The 26,651-nt window shown below is 40.0% G+C and overlaps 1 protein-coding gene across 15 annotated transcripts in view; it reads left to right on the forward strand.

Annotated features, from left to right (window-relative positions):
* Positions 1 to 26,651, forward strand: part of PTPRT (protein tyrosine phosphatase receptor type T) — a 1,098,035-nt gene that overhangs the window by 710,874 nt on the left and 360,510 nt on the right. The window contains exon 10 of one of the 15 annotated variants that reach the window (XM_082361697.1): positions 615 to 2,953. The exons of the other annotated variants lie outside the window; for them this stretch is intronic. Coding sequence (XP_082217823.1) covers positions 615 to 659 — 45 coding nt within the window. The 3' untranslated portion in view covers positions 660 to 2,953. Of the gene's footprint in view, positions 1 to 614; positions 2,954 to 26,651 lie in introns of those variants that run through there. 15 annotated transcript variants of the gene reach the window in all.

Consider the following 26,651-nt stretch of genomic DNA (forward strand, 5'->3'; position numbering starts at 1 on the left):
CAGGGTCATAACAACCAATACCTTCTTCCTTGAGGTGACCAAAACCATTTTTGATGAAACACAGACCTTACTAGTCACTCCACTGTTTAAAATCCAGCTGTAGATTCCAGTGGCTCTCAAGATAGAATCTGAACTCTTCTTTAACCTGACTAATAGGTCCCTCTATGAATGACCCAGCCCTGGCTGGCCTCCCTGGCATCCTTCCCCTTTTTTTTATACCCACCTCCCCAGATCCATAGGCTTTACCTAACAGCCACATCACACTCCCCCTGTTCTTGTCTTCCTCTGTCCAGGATGCTCTTTCCCAGTACCTGCTTTCTTGCTTTTAAAGGCTGTGCATCCTTCAGCACCCTCGAGGGCTCAAGAATCCTTTCAGGAACACTGTTTTTCTGAAACACCTGGTTTTAGAGGTTCCTTCTTGTTGTGTTATAATAGCATCTATTGCCCTATACTGTGATCGTTTATTTCTACATATGTCTACCACTAGGCTCAGAATTCATAGACTTCTAAGAACGTATTTTGTTCCCTGTTGAGTTTCCAGGAGCTGGCCTATGGCAGGTCTTCCATGAATGGCAGTGGCCAGTGGTGCAGCTACCTCCCCTTCCTCCCCACAGGTTCTCTCCATCCCGCTCTACCTGCTCTCTGGCTCAGGAGATTGACTCTCAGGCATCACTGACCTGCCTTGCCTTCTCGCCTTCAGTTCAGCAAAAGAAGTGCCCTGCTACAGATAGAAAGGGCAGACAGGGGCGGGAAAGAGGGGTCATTACTGCTCCAGCAACCTCAGGGAGGGTCACAGCTTTTCTCCAGGTGACCTTTCAGGTTCTTGAACTGCTCTCTCCCTTACTAAGTCCCCCTCACAGCCTGTGGCCTTGCTCCCATCACCTCTCCTACAGTGTAAATAGTTCCTTCATTAAACTCTGCTTGGATTACCCATCTGTTTTTTCGCTAGGACCCCAGTGAGACCCTTGGACCATTTATCATTACCGTGGACCACTCAGGGCGCTTGTCATCATGGACTTTATCTCAAGCCTCACAGCCCTTCAAAGTGAGGATCATTATCCCTACTAACACCGATGCTTAAAGATGCAATATAACTTGCCTGAGATCACCTAACTAGTAATTAGGTGATAACTAGTAATTAGTAATTCCTGCCAGGTTTGATTCCAGAGCCTGTCCGCTAAACTCGTTAGCCACTGTGCTTTCTCCAAAGGCACTCGATAAATGATCGTGAAATGGATCTGAATTTCCCAGTCTTGCTCAGTCCACCTGACTGGGGTGGCCCTGAGCTGGTAGATGGGGGTTAAAGAGGCAGCCTTGGGACAAAAAGGGGGGACTGAAGTCTGGAACCAACTTTGGCCTAGAAACCCTCCATGTTGTGTCTTCCAACTAGAGCTGTCACAGTCTTGAGGCATGGTGCTCAGTCAGTATTGATGGGCTGGCTGACACAGGGAGGCGGGTGGGGGAAAGCAGGTGCACCCAGCTTGGGAGGAGAACAGAGGTGGCTTCATCATCATGCTTTTTATTGGCAAATCCCGTTCAACTTGAACATTTCTGCAGCTGAAGAGAGGTATTCAAAGCCCTGCCCCTCCCTGTCTTATGCAGCCGAATGGCCTGCATGACCCAGCGGCTTTTGGGGGTGTGGTTCTGACATGAATTTCTGACACAAATATGCACCATCTGGTATGTCGGTATCAAAGGAAAACTGCAGAAGGAAAATTAAGATAATATTTTTCAATACTGGAAAAAAGTTTTCCATTCCAAATCAATTTTGAAAAAAAAAAATCTTTTCAAACATCTAACAATGTCAAAATAGGCAGGGCTCTCTATAAAGCAACTATGGCATTTTATGAAGTTTCACATTTTCAAATCAATTATTATCTTTAAATATAAAAGGACACCTGTCCTGGGCCCCAGGATGATGATTTCTATAATCATAATGTTGACAGGAGAACCCAGTGACCATGTTCAATTTGAAGTTTCAGTCACTGTGGAGCAGATCCAGCCCCTGATATTTTATGATGCTCAAGGCAGTGCTTCTCCAACTAGAGTCTCTAGAATCCTGCAGCATGGGGTACCCACATGTTTATGCTTCAGGATATACAAGTTCTTCAGTTTGAGGAACACAGAAAGGATGAAAGGCCTTTTCCTTTTTCTTTCATCCTCTACCACTGTGGTACTCTTTAATGAATCCTTGTTCTGTAGGAAGTACTTAATAGACAGTTCTAGAAAGGAAGAAAGGGGAGAAGGGAGAACAAGAGGAAGATCAGACCTGACAGTCCATATCAGCTGCTTTCAGACCTGGCTTGCAAACCCTGGAGTTTTGCAGAGACAGCGAGGTCCAGGTCCTCCTCAAAGCTATTGAATCAGAAACTTTAGGGGCAGAGCCAGGCAATACATATAATTGGAGCCCATAAGAGTCCCTTGTGCAGCTGGATTTGAGAGCCACTGCAGTCCCTATGAACTTTCCCCTGCCCCCTACATGGCCCTGGTTGGGGTCTCAGCTTCTCCAAGACTCCTGTCTCCATCACCTGCTAGATCTTCCTGTGCTTGGTCATCGTTCTCCAAGCTGCACCCTCCACATCAGCCGTCAGAGTCACCAATCAAACACGCAGGCCAGCGAACATGGACAACCTTCCACCAGCAGAACATAGCGTGAGCTCCTTACTGTAGCACCTGGGATACTCCCTGTCCCCCATGACCTCTTTCATCTCCTTTCTGGACGTCTCCTGCTTCTAACTCAATATTCCAGCAGCTCCAAACTATTTATTGGCAGCTCTTTACCGAAGCTGCTCTTGACCTCTTTTCCTTTGTGCACTTTGATACTCCACCTTCAGGGCCCCTCTGCTTTACCCACTTCCTGTTTGCTGGAGTGATGCTTGCTCCCCAGTCATCTCAATCACGACCTCCTTTTGAGATTTCCTCTCAGCTCCTCCAGCTGGTTTAGACACTCCCTGTACAGTATTCTGGAGTATACTGGAGTATACTGACAGGTGAACCTGGACGGCACCCAGGAGCTTCTGTCCTTTCTTTGTGAACACAGTGGGGAAGAGACCTAGCACGCCACACAGTTGAATCAAGTTCTTGCTCAGAGGACATCTGCTGGACATTAAATGTCAGTTCTTCTTTGGTTGTGAAGGATGAAGGGACCTGAAAACTGGCTCAGTGATGGTGTATTAGTTTCTGAGGGCTGCCATAGCAAATGGCCACAAACTGTTGGCTTAAAACAAGAGAGGTTTATTCCCTCACAGTTCTAGAGGCTAGAAGTCCAAAATCAAGATGACGGCAGGGTTGGTTCCCTCTGGAGGGTCTGAGGGAGAACCTGTTGCATGCCTCTCTCCTCACTTCTGGTGGTGACCAGTAATCCTCGGCATTTGCTGGTTTGGGGTTGCATAACTCCAGTCTCTGCCTCCGTCCTCATATGGCCTTCTCCCCTCTGTGTCTCATTCTCCCCTTGTCTTCCTCTGGTAAGGACAACTGCTGTTGGATTTAGGGCTCACCCTAATCCAGGATGATCTCATCTCGAGATCCTTGATTTAATGACATCTGCGAAGACCCTTTCTTTCAATAAGTTCACGTTCACAGGTGCCAGGCAGACATCTCTTTTGGGAGGACTACCACTCAGCCCACTACAGATGGCAGGTCCGTTGAGAAAGCATGGAGTAGGGAGAGCTTTCTGGAATACCATATGTAGATGTCACTAGAGGAGCAGGGCAGTCTGCAGCTCATTTTCCAGGAAAATGATATATAATCAGACTCTCCACTTTTTGAGGTTTCATACAGGGGTGGGGTCTGTCTACCTGACTCCAGGGAGAATCAGAATAAAGGGCATTTCTGGGTCTACCAGGAGCAAAGACCTGGGCTAATTCTGACGCAAATCTGGGAGAGCCAGGTATGGCCTGGGGCAGGATTGGATGTTCAAACTCAGCAAAAAGCAACAGCAAAATCCTCCTGGAGGAGGAAACACTTCTGTAATCAAGGTCAATTACTGCTCTCAGGGTCCCTTCAGCCTTTGCCAGGAAGCTCCTCTACAGCTGCCCCGCTTTGACTCAGCAGCCAGCAGCCCTCACGCCAGTCACCATTTCCCAAAATGCCCCACACGTCGTAAAATGTAGGCGGTCCTAGACGCATGCCAGGGAGAGGCTGGTTCTAGAATCAAACTCCTGCCAGTTTATTGGGGCACTTCACACTATGGGGACAGACCATGACAGACCAGAGCCCCCCCCATCAAAAGGTGGGGACTTGGAAAAATCCCTCAGTGCCTTGGGCATCAGTAACCACGCCCACTGGGTCAGGTTCATGAGCAAAGCTGAGCTGCAAGGCTAGTTGAAACCTTTGTGAGCTAAGCCTAATGGGCAAAGAGAAAGAGAATATCAACAGTGATTTCCTGGGAGAAGGAGATGGAGGTGAATCATTTCTCCTTGATGCTTTGTTTGCTCTCTCGCTCTCTGGGTTTTCTGCTGTTTCTAACAAGCGTGCATTTTGTTCATAATCTGAGCAAAGAATAATCATTTGCATGGAGTGGGGGGAGTGTGAACATGCCAGAATAGAGCACAAGAGCTCAGACATTTCTCTAAGTGGAAGCTAGCTCAGCCTTCATGGTCACGGTAACTCCAGACTTCAGATATGAGAGGAATTGGACGGTCGTATTCAGACCCTCAGATAAATGTATTCACATCACAACTCACTTTTTCTCAGCAAAAGTGTGCCTGTTAGTAACGAAGCCACCTGTAATAGCTGAAGACACACACACACACACACACACACACACACACACACACACACTCACACAGCACCCCTGTACTCGTTGCTTGGGACTGCCATAACAAAGTACCACAAACTAGGGGGCTTTAAACAACAGCAATGTATTCTCTCACAGTTCTAGAAGCTGGAATTCCAACATCAAGGTGTTGACAGGACCATGTTCCCTCTGAAGGCTCTAGCAGAGAATCTGCCCTGTGCCTGTTCCTTAGCTCTGGGTGTTGCCGGCAGTCCTTGGCATTCCTTGGCTTGTAGCCGCATCATCCAGTCCTCCACAGTGATCTTCTCCCTGTGTGTCTGTGTCTCTTCTCTTTTTATAAGGACACCCGTCATATCGGATCGGGTCCCACCTTAAAGATGTCATCTTGACTTAATTACATCTCCAAAATCTTATTTGCAAATAAGGTCAGATGCACAGCTAGAAGGGGTTAGGACTTTGACATATCTTTTTGGAGAGACACAATTCACCTACAACAAACCGCTAACCCAGTCTATCTTCCAGGGTCACCCTGAGGCCTGCCCCACCAGACAATGGGTGTAATTACTCGGGAAACCGCCTTTCCCGCAGACCTCCCACATACACCCTGCAGGCAGCACACCTGTGGTTGCTTCTTCTCTGTCACTGAGCTACAGACTGAGGTGAGCCCCCCCCACCAGCGACATGGTCATGATTACATTTTACACAGACACACGTGGATTTGCATGGCCAGTTACCCTGCAAAACCACATACACTGCCTGTGCTTAGGCAGCAAGAGAGCCGCCAGCATCCAGTTCCAATCCAAGCAAAGCAGCCCCTTCCCCTCAGGAGGGCAGAGAGGGGGATGGTTCTTTGCCAGTGCAAACACCTGTCGCATCTTAGACCCCAGCCCCCTCACACACCTCTGCTCTGTTGGTCCTCAGCTGACCCTCCACTTCCAGAAGAGGGACCAGAGGGTGAGGTGGCCACATCGGGGGGTGGGGGGACCTGGAGGAGAGGAACTGGAGGAGAGGGGCCGGGGGGAGAGGGTGTCAAGCTTCCAGTTCAAGAGTCTGCAGCATCAACCTCTAAACCACATGCCGGGGGCTGAGACGGGGAGGGCTGTCTTGGGATGAGGCTAAGTTCTGAGGGAGGAGAGGGTCTAAAACAGAGCTATGCTAAAACAGGAGAAACCCTAGATATACACCCCTCCCCATGCCCACCCCCTAATCTGGCCCTTTCCTGCTGTCCCTGCCCTTTGCCGGCACCTGGCAGCTCCTTCCTCCTCCATTTGATGCTGACTTGCTCTTGTGCTCAGGCAAATCATGTGCACGTGCAGCTGAGCTTGGACTTGATTCCAGCCTGAGCATGCCGGGCTGGACCTTTGGCTGTGACACACATTGGAGAGGGTGGACCCGCGTGAGCAGTTGTAACGCTGAAACATAGGGGGGCCTGGTGCCCACACATGATACAAGCACACACAGAGTCACACCCGTGTACGGTCACAGCAAAACCCAGCCTCACTACAGCCATTACAATCTCTCCCTGTAGGCAGCACCCCATGGGATGTCATATTCATTCTTTCATTTGCTCACTCGCTTTCTCAGTATTTATTGAGCAGCTACTACGTGCCAGGCACTGTCGTAGGCCATTGGGCTATATCACTGGACCAAACAGACACAAATCTGTCTCCTCCTGGACCTGATGTTTGAGTCATAATAGGAGGCAGCCCTTGTGAAGGCCTGGGGAGCCTTTGTCAAAGGCAAGAGGAGGCAGATTAGAGTTTTGTTTTTTTTTATTTTAACATCTTTATTGGAGTATAATCAGATTAGAGTTTTTAATGGCCTCTGCCTCCACCTACCCCAGGGCCACATGGCGGTGTCCCCCAGCCAGGACAGCCCTTCCCATGATGGGGCTGGGGTATGTGCCCTGAGAGCGACTTCCCTGACTTGGTGTGCTGCTCCTGGCTGCCGGACCCCTCTCCCTATCTGAGCCTCAGGCTCTTTTTTCCCACGTGGCCCACTCCTGACAGTCTAGGAGCCCTGCTTCCCCCTCCAGGTAATTTGCATGCCTACGTTCTGATCTGATTTGGACATTGATTCTGAGGGCAAGCTGATAGCCACATTCCTCTCATTTTTCATTTTATCAGCTACAAACTGCACACATTGATTGTGGGCTAGGTTAATTTCTCCCTGTGTATTTGTTAACCATTTGTACATTATTTCTGAAACACTGTTTTCTAACTCGGGGTCTTCACTGTGGAGGCAGAGACCTAAGGGGGAAACACACGATCAGTTTTGGGGTCCTAATTCTGGGTCTAAACTAGACTCTCGTCTTCTCTGCTCTGTTGTGTTAGAACGACACCTTCCAATAGAAGAACAACGGGAGCCATGGGTATAATGTAATTGTTTCTAGTAGCCATGTTAAAAAAAAAAAAAGAAACTAAAAAGAAACAGAAAACAAATTTTTAATTTTAGTAATATGTTTTCCTAACCCAGTAGGTCCAAAATAGTATCATTTTAACATGTAGTCAATATAAAAATAATGAGATATTTTACACTCTTTTTTATGCACAGAGTTTGAAACATAGTATATGTTTTCCACCTATAGCACATTTCAATCTGTACTGTCCACACTTCAAGTGCCCAATAGCCAATTTTCAGTTTCCTCACTTGTACAATGGGAATATGAATGCCTGTTCTATATCACTGTGAGGATAAAATGAGTTTGTATATGAGAACTCCTGGAACATTGTAGGGGATCAATAAATGTCAGACTTCCCTCACCTCCATATTATTCATCCATTTTGAGTGTGTTGGGCAGGAGCTAATGTTTGCCTCAAAATATAAATGAGCTTTTAAAACATAATAGGTTGTCCATTATTTTGGACAATCTATTGTCCATTAATCAATAGATTGTCTATTGACAAAATAACGCTTGTCCATTATTTTGTGCTACTTTGTTATTTTTCTCCAGCTGTTATTTTCTTCTTATTTAATCTCTAAAAGGTCCAGGAAGCTCACTCTCTGTGGTAGTTTGAATTGCATCCCCCCAAGAAAGATATGTTAAAGTCCTAACCTTTAGTACCTATGAATGTGACTTTATTTGGAAATAGGGCCTGTGCAGATGTAATTAAATTAAGGTGAGGTGATACTGGATAAGGGTGGACCTAATCCAATGACTGTTGTCCTGGGGAGAAGAGGGAAGTTTGGACACAGAGACACACACGGGGAGACCACGTGACAACAAAGGAAGAAATTGGAGTGATGTATCTACAAGTCAAGGAATGTTACGGTTTGTTGGCAACCATTAGAAGGATCCTCCTCTAGAGACTTCAGAAAGAGCATGGCCCTGCCCATCTTGATTTCAGAGTCTAGAGTCCAGAACTCTCAGAAAATAAATATCTGTTGTGGGAGTCATCCAGGTTATGGTAATTTGTTACTGTAGCCCAAGGAAACTAACACACTCTGAATGAGCTTCTTCTGCTTCCTCTCCCTCCCATTCATTCCTCAACCCACTGCACTTGGACTTTTGACTCCATCACTCATTAATACAGTGCTGTCGAGGTCACCCTGCCCTTGACATCACCATAGGCCATGACCTGAAAGCCTGGCTGCTCTGAGGTCCTTTGCCACTGGTCTAGGATATTAGAGATGCAAGATCAGGGAAGCTGGCCAGTCTCCATGATTTTGAGCTCCATGTGGCCTACTGGGACGGTGCATCTTTAGAACTCAGGTGTCTTATCTGCACAAAGCCGAGATTTCTTCTAGAAGCCCACCCGAGAAATGAGTCTGACCAGAGAAATCTCCAAAGACTTAAGGATGGGTTTGCACTCAAGCTGAGCCTTGAAGAATGGCCAGGTAGCTTGTTTGTTCCAAAACAGGAGAAGGGATAAAGGGACAGCCCTGCCCTTTTTGTGTGTTTTTAGGGAAGAAAAAAACAAGGGATGTCCGGGAACTAAGGAGGAATCTTCATGAGGAGGAGCACAGGTGTTTGGGGTGGGGGTAAGATCCCAGAGGGCCAGGTTATGGACGGCCTGGGACATGGGGTTGCCTGCGGATTGTGTCATACCCAGTGTTGGTAAGATTTACTAGGAATTTGCTGATCCAAGCTTGAGCCTCATTCAAAAATACAAGACTCCATACTGTAATACAAGGTGCCCAGCCCTCCTTCAGGACAAAATTTGGTAGAGCTATGGAACAGAGCCCTTTTCTTTGTGACGTTTTACCGCTTCTTTTTTTTTTTTTTTTAACTAGCTTCTGAGGCATTCGGGTAAACTGTAGGCTCTAGTGACCATTTTGTTTTCTTTTTCACTCTAGCATAAACGCCATTACATCCCTAAGACTCTAAGTGAAAGAAAGAAGAAGTACACCCACCATCCCAGGGCCCAAAAAATCAAGCTGTTTTAAGTCCTCACCCACATGTAGGAAGAATTTTTTTCATACTTCTTATTAAACTGTAGATATGATCTGATAACATACTTTCTTCCACTTAGTGTTATGTCAAAACCCATTTCCCCCCCCCCCCACGTTGCTAGTCTTTATCACTATCTTATTCAGTGACTATGTAATATTTCATCAAGTTGATGGACCCTAATTTACTTACCCATTCCCCTATTATTGGACACTGTTGCTCTAATACAGATAACACTATTATCTCTATAACCAGTGGATCAAAAGCTGACAAAGCAGATACAGGCAGAGTCAGGCATAAATTATGCATAGGACCAGGTCTCAGGCAGTTTCTTCTGTTTAACTTAGGGGCAGCAAATAGAAGACCAGTGGGGTCCTGGGGGGTGGGGCAAGGAGCTGAAGGACATGGTGAATGAGAGGGGATTTTCAAAGACAAATAATGGGATTTGACGAAGTTGGGAAGTATGTTAGTTTTCTGTGGCTTTTGTAACAAATTACCACAAGCATCATGGCTTAAAAACAGCAGACATTTATTCTCTCACAGTTCTGGAACCTGAAGTCCAAAATCAAGGTAATGGCAGGGTTGGATCCTTCTGAAGGCTCTGGGAAGAATCTGCTCCATGCCTCTCTCCTAGCTCCTGGTGACCGCCCACAATCCTTGCATTCTCCAGTTTGTATTCGTATAACTCCAGTCTCTGCCTTCATCCTCACGTGGTCTTCTCCGCCGTGTGTCTTACACCCCTCTCTTCTTTCACAAGGATTCTTGTCATTGGATTTAGGACCCACTCTGATCCAGGTCAATCTCATCTTGAAATCCTTAACCTAGAAACATGTGCAAAGACCCAATTTCCAAATAAGGTCACAGTTCCAGCTTCCCAGTGGACATATCTTTTAGGGGTCGTCATTCAACCCACTATAGGAAGAGAAGGCATTTAAATTCATGAACACAATTGTACATTGTGGGTTCGTGTTACCTGTATGTCTGCTTGTCTTTATTCAACAATATGTTAGGAATATTGTTCCGTACCAAAGTGTAGAGATCCCCCGGGTTCATTTTTATTGACTGCCGAGTACTACATAGCAGGCAGGTCACTACATGTACACTTACCACATTTTTCTTAATCTTGTGAATTAATAATATTTCGTCATTATGAATAAGGGTAGAGATGAATGTTCTCATGAATGCATCTTAAGCACATGTGCAGTTTGTCCAAGATATATAACTAGTTGTCTTAACACCATAACTTTCCTCTTTAAACTTATTTATAGATATATATGTGATATATATATATATATATGTGTGTGCTTATATGTATTAATATATATGTATGTATATGTATAATAACATTTATTGAACATTTATCAATACTAAGTGTCAGATGTCAGGCCCTATGGTAACATTTTTATACATTATTTTATTTTATTATATCAAAAGCATTTGAGGAAGACTATTGTTACTCTATTTTTCATCCACTACATAGGAGAAGAATACTTTACAGAAAGTTAAGCAACTTCCCTATGATCCCATTGCTAGAAGAGGCAGGGCTGGGATTTGAACCTAGCACCCAACCATTTAACCACTAACCTCTACGGTTGCCCTTTACCCTGAATTTTATACACACACACATACACAGATATACATATATATATATAAAATCCTGTTCTATTTTTGGACTCTATTCCATTGTATTGTCTCTTGGTCTATTCTGCACTATCACTATACAGTTGTTGTTGTTGTTGTTTATTAATTAATTAATTTATTTTTGGCTGCATTGGGTCTTCATTGCTGCGCACGGGCTTTCTCTAGTTGTGGCGAGCCGGGACTACTGTTTGTTGCGGTGCACGGGCTTCTCATTGAGGTAGCTTTTCTTGTTGCAGAGCACGGGCTCTAGGCTCACGGGCTTCAGTAGTTGTGGCGTGCAGGCTCAGTAGCTGTGGCTCGCAGGCTTAGCTGCTCCGCAGCATGTGGGATCTTCCGGACCAGGGCTCGAACCCGTGTCCCCTGCATTGGCAGGCAGATTCTTAACCACTGCGCCACCAGGGAAGTCCCACATCATATGGTTTTAACGTTGAACTTTTACAGGACACTAGTAATATCTGATAGACCTATCTCCCTTCACTTTTTCAAAAACTTCCTGGGTATTCTCACCTATTTATTTTTCCAGATATGTGGTAGAGAATACTGTTAAGTTGCAATATAAACCCTATTGAATTTATATTGTACCTGCGTTGAATTTATATATTAATTTAGGAAGAATTGATACCCTTATAATACCGAGTTTCTTATCCAACATCTAGTTATGACTCCATAAAATTTTTTTATATTTCTGCATAGAATTGCATAGCTTTATTCATGTAGGTACTTTACATTTCTATTTAAGCTTGTTCCTAGATTTCTTTTTCTGATGACTTACAGGATTTTTCTTGTATTACATTTTCAAACTGATCATTACTTCCATTACATTTTCTGTTTGTTGTATATTGTGAAGCTATTGGTTGTTTTATATTAATTTTGTAACCAGCCACCTTAGTCAGTTTTTTTTTCTAATATGTTTTTCAGCTGATTCACTAAGGCTGACTTGCAAATAATAATCATTTTACCTCGATGTTAGCAACAGACTTACCCTGTATTTCAACCTCCTGTTTAATGGCTTTGGCAGTTATGTCCAGCAGAGAGGACACTCTCATCTGATTCTAATCTAATGGAGAATCTTGGATTATTTCAACATTAAACATGAAGCAAGATTTGGACTTGAGTTACCTTTTTTATCATGTTAGAAAGCAGCCATTTATGTCCATTTTACCAAGCCTTCTATCAGGAATGGATGTTGAATTTTTTTCAAGAACTTCGTAGGTAGCTATTGGCATTCATGCAACAAGTAATGATTGATTGAGTGGGGCCAGGCACTCCTGTAAGCAGTAAACAAAGTCTCTGTCCTCCTGGTGAGTGACAGTGCTAGACTAGAAGGGAGGTGAAATTTCAGAGAATATAGTTTGACAAACTTATGGTGCCCAAAGGGGAAAGGGAGGGCAGGAACGGATAAATTAGGAGTTTGGGATTAACATATACACAGTACTATATATAAAATAGATAACCAACAGGGACCTCCTGTATAGCACAGAGAACTATACTCAATACTTTGTAATAACCTATAATGAAAAAGAATCTGAAAAATAATATATATATAAAACTGAATATATATATATAATTATATATATATATATATATATATATATAAACTGAATAACTTTGCTGTACACCTGAAACTAACAACATTGTAAATCAGCTATACTTCAATTAAAAAAAAAAAAGAATATAGTTTGAGAAGGCTGTGCTGAGGGGGTGCTATTTAAGCAGAGTTCAGTGTGGGGGGAGCTGTGTGAGATCTGGGGAAACATGTCAAACCTTGGAATCAGGAAAGATCAGGTGGGACCTCCCTGGTGGCGCAGTGGTTGAGAATCCGCCTACCAGTACAGGGGACACGGGTTCGAGCCCTGGTCCGGGAAGATCCCACATGCCACGGAGCAACTAAGCCCGTGTGCCACAACTACTGAGCCTGCACTCTAGAGCCCGCGAGCCACAACAACTGAGCCCGCTAGCCACAACTACTGAAGCCCGAGTACCTAGAGCCCGTGCTCCACTATGAGAGAAGCCACCGCAATGAGAAGCTCGTGCACCTCAACGAAGAGTAGCCCCTGCTCGCCGCAACCTGAGAAATCCCACACGTAGCAATGAAGACCCAATGCAGCTAAATAAATAAATAAATAATTTTATTAAAAAAAAAATAGATCAGGTGACCTCTCTGACCTCTTAATGTTATAATGAATGAAGGCACATTTCCTCATATTGAATCATCTTGTACAGTCATATAAACCTCATTTCATCACAAGGTAGAGTTATTTTAATGGATTGTTAGGTTGACAGTATTTAATTTAGAATTTTTTGCATCCGTATCTATAAGTTTGGGCTGGGGGTTTTTAAGTCTAACTTTGTAAAATTTTGCTTTGTATGTTAGACTGGCTTAAAAACAGGAATTCTTAAGTTGTCTTTCCTTTTTCCATGCCTTAGTACCATTTCATTGATGTAGACATTATGTTTCTTAAAGAACTGAAAATAGTCATTCATAAAAGTATATGTCCTGGTGCTTGGAGGAGGGAATAGGAGGGGAACACAAATCATATGTGGTTTAGTTTAGTTTACAGTTATTGATTTATTCAGGGTTTTCTTTTTTAAGTTAAATTTGTTAGTTTCTGGTTACTTAGAACTTCATTGAGGTTTTCAGATAGAATAGTGATAGAGTTGGGGAAAGTACTGTGCTGTGTAATTTTAGTTCCATCTTTGTCCACATTATTTGGCTTTTCTCATAAAGTATTTTGTGTGTATTAATTTAATTAAGGTTTTTAAACTATTATTTGCATATAATAAAAGATACCCCTTTTAGCAGGACAATTTAATGAGTTTTTAAATGTGTACAGTTCTATAACCACCACCACTATAGAGATATAGAATATTTCCCAAACCCCCAAAAGTTTCCCCATGCCCTTTTGTAATCAATTCCTCCTTCTCCCCAGGCCCTGGAAACCACTGATCTGATTTTTGTCCCTATAGTTTTGCTATTTCCAGAATGTCATATAAGTAGAATCCCACAGGATGTAGCTTTTTGAGTCTGATTTCTTTCATGAGGCATAATGTTTTCAGGGTTTATCCACATTACTGTATGTCTCAATAGTTTATTTCTTTTTCTCTCCAGTTTTATAGAGATGTAATTAACATAGAACATTGTATTAGTTTAAAGTATCCAACATAACGATTTGATACATGCATATATTGCAAAATGATTACCACAATAAGTTAACACTCATCTCCTTTGTTTCCTATTTGTTGAGTAAAGTTTTACTGTCTGAAAATACTGTGGTTTATCAATTATGGGTGGCAATGTAGGTGGCTTCCAGTTGTTGTTTACTGTTAACACAACTGCTATGAATATTTGTGTAGAAGACATTTGTCCTTATTTCTCTCATTTAAATATCCAGTATTGGGTGTGTTGGGTCATATGTAAAGTATATGTTTAACTTTATAAGGAACCACTATTATGCCTTCCAAATCAGCTCTACTATGAATTCCCAACAGCAGCATATAGGAGTCCCAGTCATTTCACATCCTTGTTAGGACTTTGCATTGTCTTTCCCTCTCCTTTGGCCATACTAATAGGTGAGTGGGTGAAGGCTAAGATCTCATGATTTTAATTTGGGTTTCCCTGACTAATTAATGGTGTTGAGTGTTTTTCTTGGGTTAATGCTTTCTACATATGTTCTTTGGTGAAGTGTTTGTTCACATCACTTGCCCATTTTAAAAATTGGGTTATCTTCATGTTATTGAGTTTCAAGAGCTCTTTATATAATATTCTGGATACTAGTCCTTTTTCAGATAGGTGTTTTGCAAATATTTTGTCCCTATCTGTGACATCTCTTTTAACTTCCTTGACAGCATCCTTGGAAGAGTAGCAGTTTTTAATTTTTTTTAATTAATTAATTAATTTATTTATTTTTGGCTGCATTGGGTCTTCGTTGCTGCACGTGGGCTTTCTCTAGTTGCAGCGAGCGAGGGCTACTCTTCGTTGTGGTGCACGGGCTTCTCATTGCAGTGGCTTCTCTTGTTGCAGAGCACAGGCTCTAGGCGTGTGGGCTTCAGTAGTTGTGGCATGTGGGCTCAGTAGTTGTGGCTCGCGGGCTCTAGAGTGCAGGCTCAGTAGCTGTGGCGCACGGGCTTAGTTGCTCCGCGGCATGTGGGATCTTCCTGGGCCAGGGCTCGAACCCGTGTCCCTTGCATTGGCAAGCAGATTCCTAACCACTGTGCCACCAGGGAAGACCGCGGTTTTTAATTTTGATGAACTCCAAATAATCACAATTTTTTTTGTTTCATGCTTTATGTGCTTTATGGTCAAAAAAATATTGACCTAACCCAGGGTCATGAAATGTTTTTCCTATGTTTTGTTTTGAGTTGATTATTGTATATGGTGTGAGGTATGGGTCAAGGTTCATTTTTTACATATGGATGTCTATTCCAGCATCACTTATTAAAAAGCTACAGTAATCAAGACAGTTTGGTACTGGCACAAAAACAGAAAAATAGATCAATGGAACAGGATAGAAAGCCCAGAGATAAACCCACACACATATGGTCACCTTATATTTGATAAAGGAGGCAAGCATATACAGTGGAGAAAAGACAGCCTCTTCAATAAGTGGTGCTGGAAAAACTGGAAAGGTACATGTAAAAGTATGAAATTAGAACACTCCCTAACACCATACACAAAAATAAACTCAAAATGGGTTAAAGACCTAAATGTAAGGCCAGACACTATCAAACTCTTAGAGGAAAACATAGGCAGAACACTCTATGACATACATCACAGCAAGATCCTTTTTGACCCAACTCCTAGAGAAATGGAAATAAAAACACAAATAAACAAATGGGACCTAATGAAACTTAAAAGCTTTTGCACAGCAAAGGAAACCATAAACAAGACCAAAAGACAGCCCTCAGAATGGGAGAAAATATTTGCAAATGAAGCAACTGACAAAGGATTAATCTCCAAGATTTACAAGCAGCTCATGCAGCTCAATAACAAAAAAGCAAACAACCCAATCCAAAAATGGGCAGAAGACCTAAATAGACATTTCTCCAAAGAAGATATACAGATGGCCAACAGACACATGAAAGAATGCTCAACATCATTAATCATTAGAGAAATGCAAATCAAAACTACAATGAGATATCATCTCACACCGGTCAGAATGGCCATCATCAAAAAATCTACAAACAATAAATGCTGGAGAGGGTGTGGAGAAAAGGGAACCCTCTTGCACTGTTGGTGGGAATGTAAATTGATACAGCCACTATGGAGAACAGTATGGAGGTTCCTTAAAAAACTAAAAATAGAACTACCATACAACCCAGCAATCCCACTACTGGGCTTATACCCTGAGGAAACCATAATTCAAAAAGAGTCATGTACCAAAATGTTCGTTGCAGCTCTATTTACAATAGCCAGGACATGGGAGCAACCTAAGTGTCCATCATCTGATGAATGGATAAAGAAGATGTGGCACATAAATACAATGGAATATTACTCAGCCATAAAAAGAAACGAAATGGAGGTATTTGTAGTGAGGTGGATGGAGTTAGAGTCTGTCATACAGAGTGAAGTAAGTCAGAAAGAGAAAAATACAGTATGCTAACACATATATATGGAATCTAAGGGGAAAAAAAAGTCATGAAGAACCTAGTGGCAAGACGGGAATAAAGACACAGACCTCCTAGAGAATGGACTTGAGGATATGGGGAGGGGGAGGGGTAAGATGTGACAGGATGAGAGAGTGGCATGGACAAATATACACTATCAAATGTAAAACAGATAGCTAGTGGGAAGCAGCCGCATAGCACAGGGAGATCAGCTTGGTGCTTTGCGACCACCTAGAGGGGTGGGATAGGGAGGGTGGGAGGGAGGGAGACGCAAGAGGGAAGAGATATAGGAACATATGTATATGTATAACTGGTTCACTTTGTTATAAAGCAGAAACTAACACACCATTGTAAAGCAATTATACTCCAATAAAGATGTTAAAAAAAAATACTCCATTTCTCTTGTATTATTTTTTTCCTTAAATTTTTGGTAGAATTCTCTAATGAAACCATTTGAGTCTGGATTTTTATTTGTGGAAAGGTCTTTAAATTACAAATCCAACTTATTTAATAGATAAGGGGATAACTGGGATTATCTACTTCTTCTGGAGTGAGGTTTTGTTTTTTTTTTTTTTAATCACAATTCACACACACACACTGTATTTTATTTTTACAAGAGATAAATAAACTGACACCAAGCATTGTAAATGGATGACCACAACAAAAGCAACAATGATTGCAATTACCAAACACGAAACACACTCATACTATGTCATAATATTGACATTCAGTCCGGTAATCCTACACTGTAACAGCTCCTTTACTTTGCAGTGAAAATTGATTTGTATATTTTTTGCCTCTGAATCCTTGTGGGAGTTTTTTTTTTCATTCAAACAGAAAGTCACAAAAATTATAATCATCCTCATCAGTTCACTCAGTCCCATGTAATTAATATTTTTTTCATCTTGATCTTTTGTTAGCACTTTTATGAATTCATCAGTTTTCCATTAGAGTTCTCAAAATGCTTATTCATTCAGTTCAGCAGTACAGTCAGTTACCAGAAACCTGTACTTGTCAGGGTCTTTTCCATGAATTCCTTGAAGATGAAACCCTTTTATAGGAACATTTTTGCAAAAGCATCAGAGTACACCCAGAACTGTCTGTAAATGACAAAAGACTTAAAAATGACCACGGTTAAAGATTTCATGAAAGTTCAGAATAATGCAATTGACAAGGAAATTTAGTTATTTCTGAGATATACATTTTAAAGTAATAACTGGAATTATGACTTATTATACTAGAACATGTAAGATTTTTAGAAAGTTCATGTAATGTTTGAAACATTTATATTAACATATTTCCATACAAATAACCCAAAGAAAGTTTAGTATTAGTTGTTTTTTTGTTTGATTGTTTGTTTTTTTATACTGTAAGTTCTTATTAGTAATCAATTTTATACACATCAGTGTATACATGTCAATCCCAATTGCCCAATTCAGCACACCACCATCCCCACCCCATCGCGGTTTTCCTCCCTTGGTGTCCATATGTTTGTTCTCTACATCTCTGTCTCTACTTCTGCCCTGCAAACCGGTTCATCTGTATCATTTTTCTAGGTTCCACATACATGCGTTAATATATGATATTTGTTTTTCTCTTTCTGACTTCACTCTGTATGACAGTCTCTAGATCCATCCACGTCTCAACAAATGACTCAATATTGTTCCTTTTTATGGCTGAGTAGTATTCCATTGTATATATGTACCACATCTTCTTTATCCATTCATCTGTCGATGGGCATTTAGGTTGCTTCCATGACCTGGCTATTGTAAATAGTGCTGCAGTGAACATTGGGGTGCATGTATGTGTCTTTTTGAATTATGGTTTTCTCTGGGTATATGCCCAGTAGTGGGATTCCTGGATCATATGGTAATTCTATTTTTAGTTTTTTAAGGAACCTCCATACTGTTCTCCATAGTGGCTGTATCTATTTACATTCCCGCCAAGAGTGCAAGAGGGTTCCCTTTTCTCCACACCCTTTCCAGCATTTGTTGTTTCTAGGTTTTCTGATGATGCCCATTCTAACTGGTGTGAGGTGATACCTCATTGTAGTTTTGATTTGCATTTCTCTAATAATTGGTGATGTTGAGCAGCTTTTCATGTGCTTCTTGGCCATCTGTATGTCTTCTTTGGAGAAACGTCTATTTAGGTCTTCTGCCCATCTTTGGATTGGGTTGTTTGTTTCTTTAATATTGAGCTGCATGAGCTGTTTATATATTTTGGAAATTAATCCTTTGTCCGTTGATGTGTTGGCAAATATTTTCTCCCATTCTGAGGGTTGTCTTTTCATCTTGTTTATGGTTTCCTTAGCTGTACAAAAGCTTTTAAGTTTCATTAGGTCCCATTTGTTTATTTTTGTTTTTATTTCCATTACTCAAGGAGGTGGATCAAAAAAGATCTTGCGGTGATTTATGTCAAAGAGTGTTTTGCCTATGTTTTCCTCTAAGAGTTTTATAGTGTCCGGTCTTACATTTAGGTCTCTAATTCATTTTGAGTTTATTTTTGTGTATGGTGTTAGGGAGTTTTCTAATTTCATTCTTTTACATGTAGCTATCCAGTTGTCCCAGCACCACTTATTGAAGAGACTGTCTTTTCTCCATTGTATATCTTTGCTCCTTTGGCATAGATTAGTGGACCATAGGTGCGTGGGTTTATCTCTGGGCCTTCTATCTTGTTGCATTGATCTATGTTTCTGTTTTTGTGCCGGTACCATATTGTCTTGATTACTGTAGCTTTGTAGTATAGTCTGAAGTCAGGGAGTCTGATTCCTCCAGCTCTGTTTTTCTTTCTCAAGACTGCTTTGGCTATTCGGGGTCTTTTGTGTCTCCATACAAATTTTGAGATGATTTGTTCTAGTTCCGTAAAAAAATGCCATTGGTAATTTGATAGGGATTGCATTGAATCTGTAGATTGCTTTGGGTAGTATAGTCATTTTCACATTATTGATTCTTCCAATCCAAGAACATGGTATATCTCTCCATCTGTTGGTATCATCTTTAATTTCTTTCATCAGTGTCTTATAGTTTTCTGCATATAGCTCTTTTGTTTCCCTACGTAGGTTTATTCCTAGGTATTTTAATCTTTTTGTTGCAGTGGTAAATGGAAGTGTTTCCATAATTTCTCTTTCAGATTTTTCATCATTAGTGTATAGGAATGCAAGAGATTTCTGTGCATTAATTTTTTATCCTTCAACTTTACCAAATTCATTGATTACCCCTAGTAGTGTTCTGGTGGCATTTTTAGGATTCTCTATGTATAGTATCATGTCATCTGAAAAAAGTGACAGTTTTACTTCTTCTTTTCCAATTTGTATTCCTTTTATTTCTTTTTCTCCTCTGGTTACCGTGGCTAGGACTTCCAAAACTATGTTGAATAATAGTGGTGAGAGTGGACAACCTTGTCTTGTTCCTGATCTTAGAGGAAATGCTTTCAGTTTTTCACCATTGAGAATGATGTTTTCTGTGGGTTTGTCATATATGGCCTTTATTATGTTGAGGTAGGTTCCCTCTATGCCCACTTTCTGGAGATTTTTTTATCATAACTGGGTGTTGAATTTTGTCAAAAGCTTTTTCTGCATCTATTGAGATGATCATGTGGTTTTTATTCAGTTTGTTAATATGGTGTATCACATTGATTGATTTGCGTATATTGAAGAATCCTTGCATCCCTGGGATAAGTCCCACTTGATCATGGTGTATGATCCTTTCAATGTGTTGTTGGATTCTGTTTGCTAGTATTTTGTTGAGGATTTTTGCATCTGTATTCATCAGTGATATTGGTCTGTAATTTTCTTTTTTTGTAGTATCTTTTTCTGGTTTTGGTATCAGGGTGATGGTGGCCTCATAGAATGAGTTTGGGAGTGTTCCTTCCTCTGCAATTTTTGGAAGAGTTTGAGAAGGATGGGTGTTAGCTCTTCTCTGAATATTTGATAGAATTCACCTGTGAAGCCATCTGGTCCTGGACTTTTGTTTGTTGGAAGATTTTTAATCACAGTTTCAATTTCATTACTTGTGATTGGTCTGTTCATATTTTCTATTTCTTCCTGGTTCAGTCTTGGAAGATTATACCTTTCTAAGAATTTGTCCATTTCTTCCAGGTTGTCCAATTTATTGGCATACAGTTACTTGTAGTAGTTTCTTGGGATGCTTTGTATTTCTGCGGTGTCTGTTCTAACTTCTCCTTTTTCATTTCTAATTTTATTGATTTGAGTCCTCTCCCTCTTTTTCTTGATGAGTCTGGCTAAAGGTTTATCAATTTTGTTTATCTTCTCAAAGAACCAGCTTTTAGTTTTATTATCTTTGCTATTGTTTTGTTTCTATTTCATTTATTTCTGCTCTGATCTTTATGATTTCTTTCCTTCTGCTAACTTTGGGTTTTGTTTGTTCTTCTTTCTCTAGTTCCTTTAGGTGTAAGGTTAGATTGTTTACTTGAGATTTTTCTTGTTTCTTGAGGTACGCTTGTATAGCTATAAACTTCCCTCTTAGAACTGCTTTTGCTGCATCCCATTGGTTTTGGATCATCGTGTGTGCATTGTCATTTGTCTCTAAGTATTTTTTGATTTCCTCTTTGATTTCTTCAGTGATCTCTTGGTTATTTAGTAACGTATTGGTTAGCCTCCATGTGTTTGTGCTTTTTACGTTTTTTTCCCTGTAATTCATTTCTAATCTCATAGCGTTGTGGTCAGAAAAGATGCTTGATATGATTTCAGTTTTCTTAAATTTACTGAGGCTTGATTTGTGACCCAAGATGTGATCTATCCTGGGGAATGTTCCGTGCACACTTGAGAAGAACGTGTAATCTGCTGTTTTTGGGTGGAATGTCCTATAAATATCAATTAAATCTATCTGGTCTGTTGTGTCATTTAAAGCTTCTGTTTCCTTATTTATTTTCATGTTGGATGATCTGTCCATTGGTGTAAGTGAGGTGTTAAAGTCCCCCACTGTTTTTGTGTTACTGTCTATTTTCTCTTTTATAGCTGTTAGCAGTTGCCTTATATATTGAGGTGCTCCTATGTTGGGTGCGCATATATTTATAATTGTTATATCTTCTTCTTGGATCGATCCCTTGATCGTTATATAGTGTCCTTCCTTGTCTCTTGTAACATTCTTTATTTTAAAGTCTATTTTATCTGATATGAGTATTGCTACTCCAGCTTTCTTTTGATTTCCATTTGCATGGAATATCTTTTTCCATCCCCTCACTTTCAGTCTGTATGTGTCCCTAGGTCTGAAGTGGGTCTCTTGTAGACAGCATGTATATGGGTCTTGTTTTTGTATTCATTCAGCAAGCCTGTGTCTTTTGGTTGGAGCATTTAATCCATTCACGTTTAAGGTAATTATCGATATGTATGTTCCTATGACCATTTTTTAAAGTGTTTGGGTTTGTTTTTGTAGATCCTTTTCTTCTCTCATGTTTCCCACTTAGAGAAGTTCCTTTAGCATTTGTTGTAGAGCTGGTTTGGTGGTGCTGAATTCTCTTAGCCTTTGCTTGTCTGTAATGCTTTTGATTTCTCCATCGAATCTGAATGAGATCCTTGCTGGGTAGAGTAATGTTGGTTGTAGGTTCTTCCCTTTCATCACTTTAAGTATTATCATGCCACTCCCTTCTGGCTTGTAGAGTTTCTGCTGAGAAATCAGCTGTTAACCTTATGGGAGTTCCCTTGTATGTTATTTGTCGTTTTTCCCTTGTTGCTTTCAGTAATTTTTCTTTGTCTTTAATTTTTGTCACTTTGATTACTATGTGTCTCAGTGTGTTTCTCCTTGGGTTTATCCTGTATGGGACTTGCTGTGCTTCCTGGACTTGGGTGGCTATTTCCTTTCCCATGTCAGGGAAGTTTTCTACTATAATCTCTTCAAATATTTTCTCTGGTCCTTTCTCTCTTCTCCTTCTGTGACCCCTATAATGCAAATGTTGTTGTGTTTAATGTTGTCCCAGAGGTCTCTTAGGCTGTCTTCATTTCTTTTCATTCTTTTTTCTTAATTCTGTTCTGCAGCAGTGAATTCCACCATTCTGTGTTCCAGGTCACTTATCCGTTCTTCTGCCTCAGTTATTCTGCTATTGATTTCTTCTAGTGTAGTTTTCATTTCAGTTATTGTATTATTCATCTCTGTTTGTTTGTTCTTTAATTCTTCTAGGTCTTTGTTAAACATTTCTTGCATCTTCTCGATCTTTGCCTCCATTGTTTTTCCGAGGTCCTGGATCATCTTCACTATCATTATTCTGAATTCTTTTTCTGGAAAGTTGCCTATCTCCACTTCATTTAGTTGTTTTTCTGGGGTTTTATCTTGTCCCTTCATCTGGTACATAGCCCTCTGCCTTTTCATCTTGTCTGTCTTTCTGTGAATGTGTGTTTTGTTCCACAGGCTGCAGGATTATAGTTCTTCTTGCTTCTGCTTCGAGTGAGTTTTGGTACTTTGTGTCTTTCAAACAATTTATTTATTTAATTTATGCTGTTAGATTTATTGGCATAAAGTTGTTCATAGTGTTCCCTTTTTATTTTTAATATCTCAAAGCTATATAGTGATGTGTCCTCTCTCATTCTTGATATTAATGATTTGTATCTTTCCTCTTTTCTTTCACGGTCTGTCTGGCTAGAAGTTTGTCATTTTTTTTGTTTTTTTTTTGGTTGTTTTCTTTTTTAAGAATCAGCTTTTGATTTTATCGCTTGTCTCCACTGGTTTTCTGTTTTCAATTTCATTGAGTTCTCTTTATTCTTTGTTCTGCTTCCTTTATATTTAATCTGCCCTTCTTCTAGTTTTTTAATGTTCAGCTTAAATTTTTGATATGAGAACTTTCTTATATTCTAATACAGACAATTTAATGCTGTACATTTCTGTTTAAGTACAGCTTTCACTGTCTCCCCCTATTCCACATAGTTGAGCATACTATGTTTTCATTTTCAATCAATTCAGTATACTTTAGCTTCCCTAGTGATTTATTCTTTAACCCATGGAAAGAATTTGGAAGTGTTTATTGTGTTTTACAAATATTGGGGGACTTTCAGGTATCTTTCTGTTACTGATTTTTAGTTTAAAATCCACTGTGATCAGAAAACACATTTTCTATGTTTGCAGTTCTTTTATATTTGCTGAGATTTGTTTTATAGACTAGTATTGGGTTGGCCAAAAAGTGCCTTCGGTTTTTAAGTAAAAATAAAAGACACAGTTTTCATTTTCACCCAGAACTTTATTGAGCAACATATTCACCCTTTTATTCCACTTCCTTCTGCCATTTTCCAGGCAACTTCATAATTCCATCTTCCCAAAACTTTTTATGTTTTTGAACAAAGAACTGTTCCAGGTGCCTTTTACAGTCTTTCAGGGAATTAAAATGTTTTCCATTAAGAGAATTTTGTAAGGACCTAAATAAATGGAAATCTGAAGGTGCAATGTCTGGTGTAATTGGTGGATAAATCAGAACTTCCCAGCCAAGCTGTAATAATTTTTGCCTGGTCATCAAAGAAACATGCAGTCTTGCATTATCCTGATGGAAAATTATGCGTTTTCTGCTGACTAATTCCGGACACTTTTCGTTGAGTGCCGCTTTCAGTTTGTCTAATTGGGAGCAGTACTTGTTGGAATTAATCATTTGGTTTTCCGGAAGGAGCTCATAATAGAGGACTCCCTTTCAGTGCCACCATATACCCATCACCTTCTTTGTATGAAGACTGGCCTTTGGTGTGGTTGGTGGTGGTTCATTTTGCTTGCCCCACGATCTCTTCTGTTCCAAATTATCGTGCAATATCCACTTTTTATGCCTCGTCACAATTTATTTTAAAAATGGAACGTTTTCATTATGTTTAAGTAGAGAATCACATGCAGAAATACTGTCAAGAAGGTTTTTTTCGCTTAACTTCTGTGGAACCCAAACATCAAAGCGATTCACATAACCAAGGTGGTGCCAGTGATTTTCAACGCTTGATTTGGATATTTTGAGTATGTTGGCTATCTCCTGCACGGTATAACATTGATTGTTCTCAGTTAATGTCTTGATTTGATTGCTGTCAACTTCAACTGGTCTACCTGACCGTGGAGCATCGTCCAGTGAGAAATCTCTAGCACGAAACTTTGCAAAACACTTTTGACACGTTCATTCAGTCACAGCACCTTCTCTATACACTGCACAAATTTTTTTGGCATTTTGGTTGTGTTTTTACCTTTCTTGAAATAATAAAGCATAATATGCTGAAAATGTTGCTTTTTTTCTTCCATCTTCAATATTAAAATGGCTACACAAAAATTCACCAGTTTTGATAAGTCTTTTTTTGTTTTTATTTTTCATTTATTTTTCTAAATTTTTATTTATTTACTTTTTATTTAACATCTTTATTGTAGTATAACTGCTTTACGATGGTGTGTTTGTTTCTGCCTTATAACAAAGTGAATCAGCTATACATATACATACATCCCCATATCTCCTCCCTCTTGTCTCTCCCTCGCACCCTCCCTATCCTACCCCTCTAGGTGGTCACAAAGCACCAAGCTGATATCCCTGTGCTATGTGGCTGCTTCCCACTAGCTATCTATTTTACGTTTGGTAGTGTATCTTTGTCCATGCCACTCTCTCACTTCGTCCCAGCTTACCCTTCCCCCTCCCCATGTCCTCAAGTCCATTCTCTATATCTGCGTGATAAGTCTTTTTTTAAATGCACACTGATGTTACAGCTGTCACATGCAATCTAACAAAATTGTTTGGAATGAAGTTAAAGACAACTAAATGCTACTAGAGCCATCTTACAGAAAAAACTGAACAAACCTTTTGGCCAACCCAATATATGGTCTACTGTGGTGAATGCCAGGTGCACATGTAAAGAATATATATTTTGCAACTGTTAGGTATAGTGTGCCAGAAATGCTAATTAGGTCAAGTTGGTTTATAGTTTCACTCAGATATTCTCTAGCTTTAGTGATTTTCTTCTACTGTTCTATCCATTACAAGGAGAGGAGTATTGATGTGTCCAACTATACTTGTGGATTTGTATATTTCTCTTTTCAGTTCTGTCAGCTTTTGTTTTATGTATTTTTGTTGGTGGATGTAGTTTTCTTTAGTTTTATGTAGCTCTGTTGTTAGGTGCATTTTTAAGTATTTTTATATTTCTATTTTTAATTGATTTTACTAGCTGTGGGCTCATCCCATCCTATTATCTGTTTGCTTTCCAACAAATTCAATCTTAAATATATCTTTTGAGTCTACTTCTTTCCTTTTCTTTTTTAATTCCTCCTTCTCCTCTCCTTAACTCAGATTTTCATGCTGTTTTTTTTTTCATTTTGAATTAACTGCCTTCAATAATTTATTTTCATTCTTTTTGTATGTAATGAATCAATGAAATATGCAGTTTTGGTAGCATGTTTTTGTATGAAGCATAATAGGTATTGCTCTTTTCTGAAATTCCTGGTATAAACTGTGGTTTTGATTTTTTCTTTGAATTAAATTTTGATTAGATTTTTTAAAATTTCCTAATGGTTTGGGTTTTTGTTTCTTTGTTTCCATTTTTGTAATTTCTTTCTAAATTTATTGAGTTGTCAGAGACTGTAGTCAGCTCTGTTTTTAAAATTAAACAAGTTTTCTTTTAACCCAAATACATAAAAATATGACTGTGAAAGCAGTCATAAACAATAGGTAACAAATATGTATGGTCATATTCCAATAAAACTTTACTTATAAAAACTAGGGAAGGTAGTGTTTGGCCCATGAGCTGTGGCAAACCCTGATCTGAAGGGCCCAATGAAACAATAACTTGCATTATTAGTTCTCCTATTTCCTTTAGCATTTCCTTCTGAAACTAAACCAGAAAACAAAACAAAATACAGTCACAAATGACTTGAGGCTGCTTCACCTTTCAAATATTTACCTTCCAGCAACATATTGGTACTTTTGTAACACATAAAATTGTTAATTCATCCATTTTTATGAATACTACATTCAATTTGACATTATTCCTGATTTGGTTCCAATTTTTTATTGCAATATTATAACTCCATCTTAGGACAATAATGTTAGTACCCTTAGATTTAATGGATCTATCAGTTATCATCTTTTTCCCTATCATGTTATTGTTGTATTGTAAGATAAATTGGTCTATTATCAGATTTAACTCTCTGGCCACCCATGTATAGTCACTATATAATTTTCTCTTAACAGGAAAGAAATTCAGACTGGATTTAATACAAAGGGACCGGTTTCCTGTCTAAGGGAGGGTTGGTTCTTTTGGAGGGATCATTCTTGATGTGCCTTGCAGATTCTCCATTTCCTAATTCTTTTGCCAAGAGAATAGTTTTT

Source organism: Balaenoptera borealis (genome assembly GCF_965194805.1).
Source record: "Balaenoptera borealis genome assembly, chromosome: 16".
Taxonomy (NCBI): Eukaryota; Metazoa; Chordata; class Mammalia; order Artiodactyla; family Balaenopteridae; genus Balaenoptera; species Balaenoptera borealis.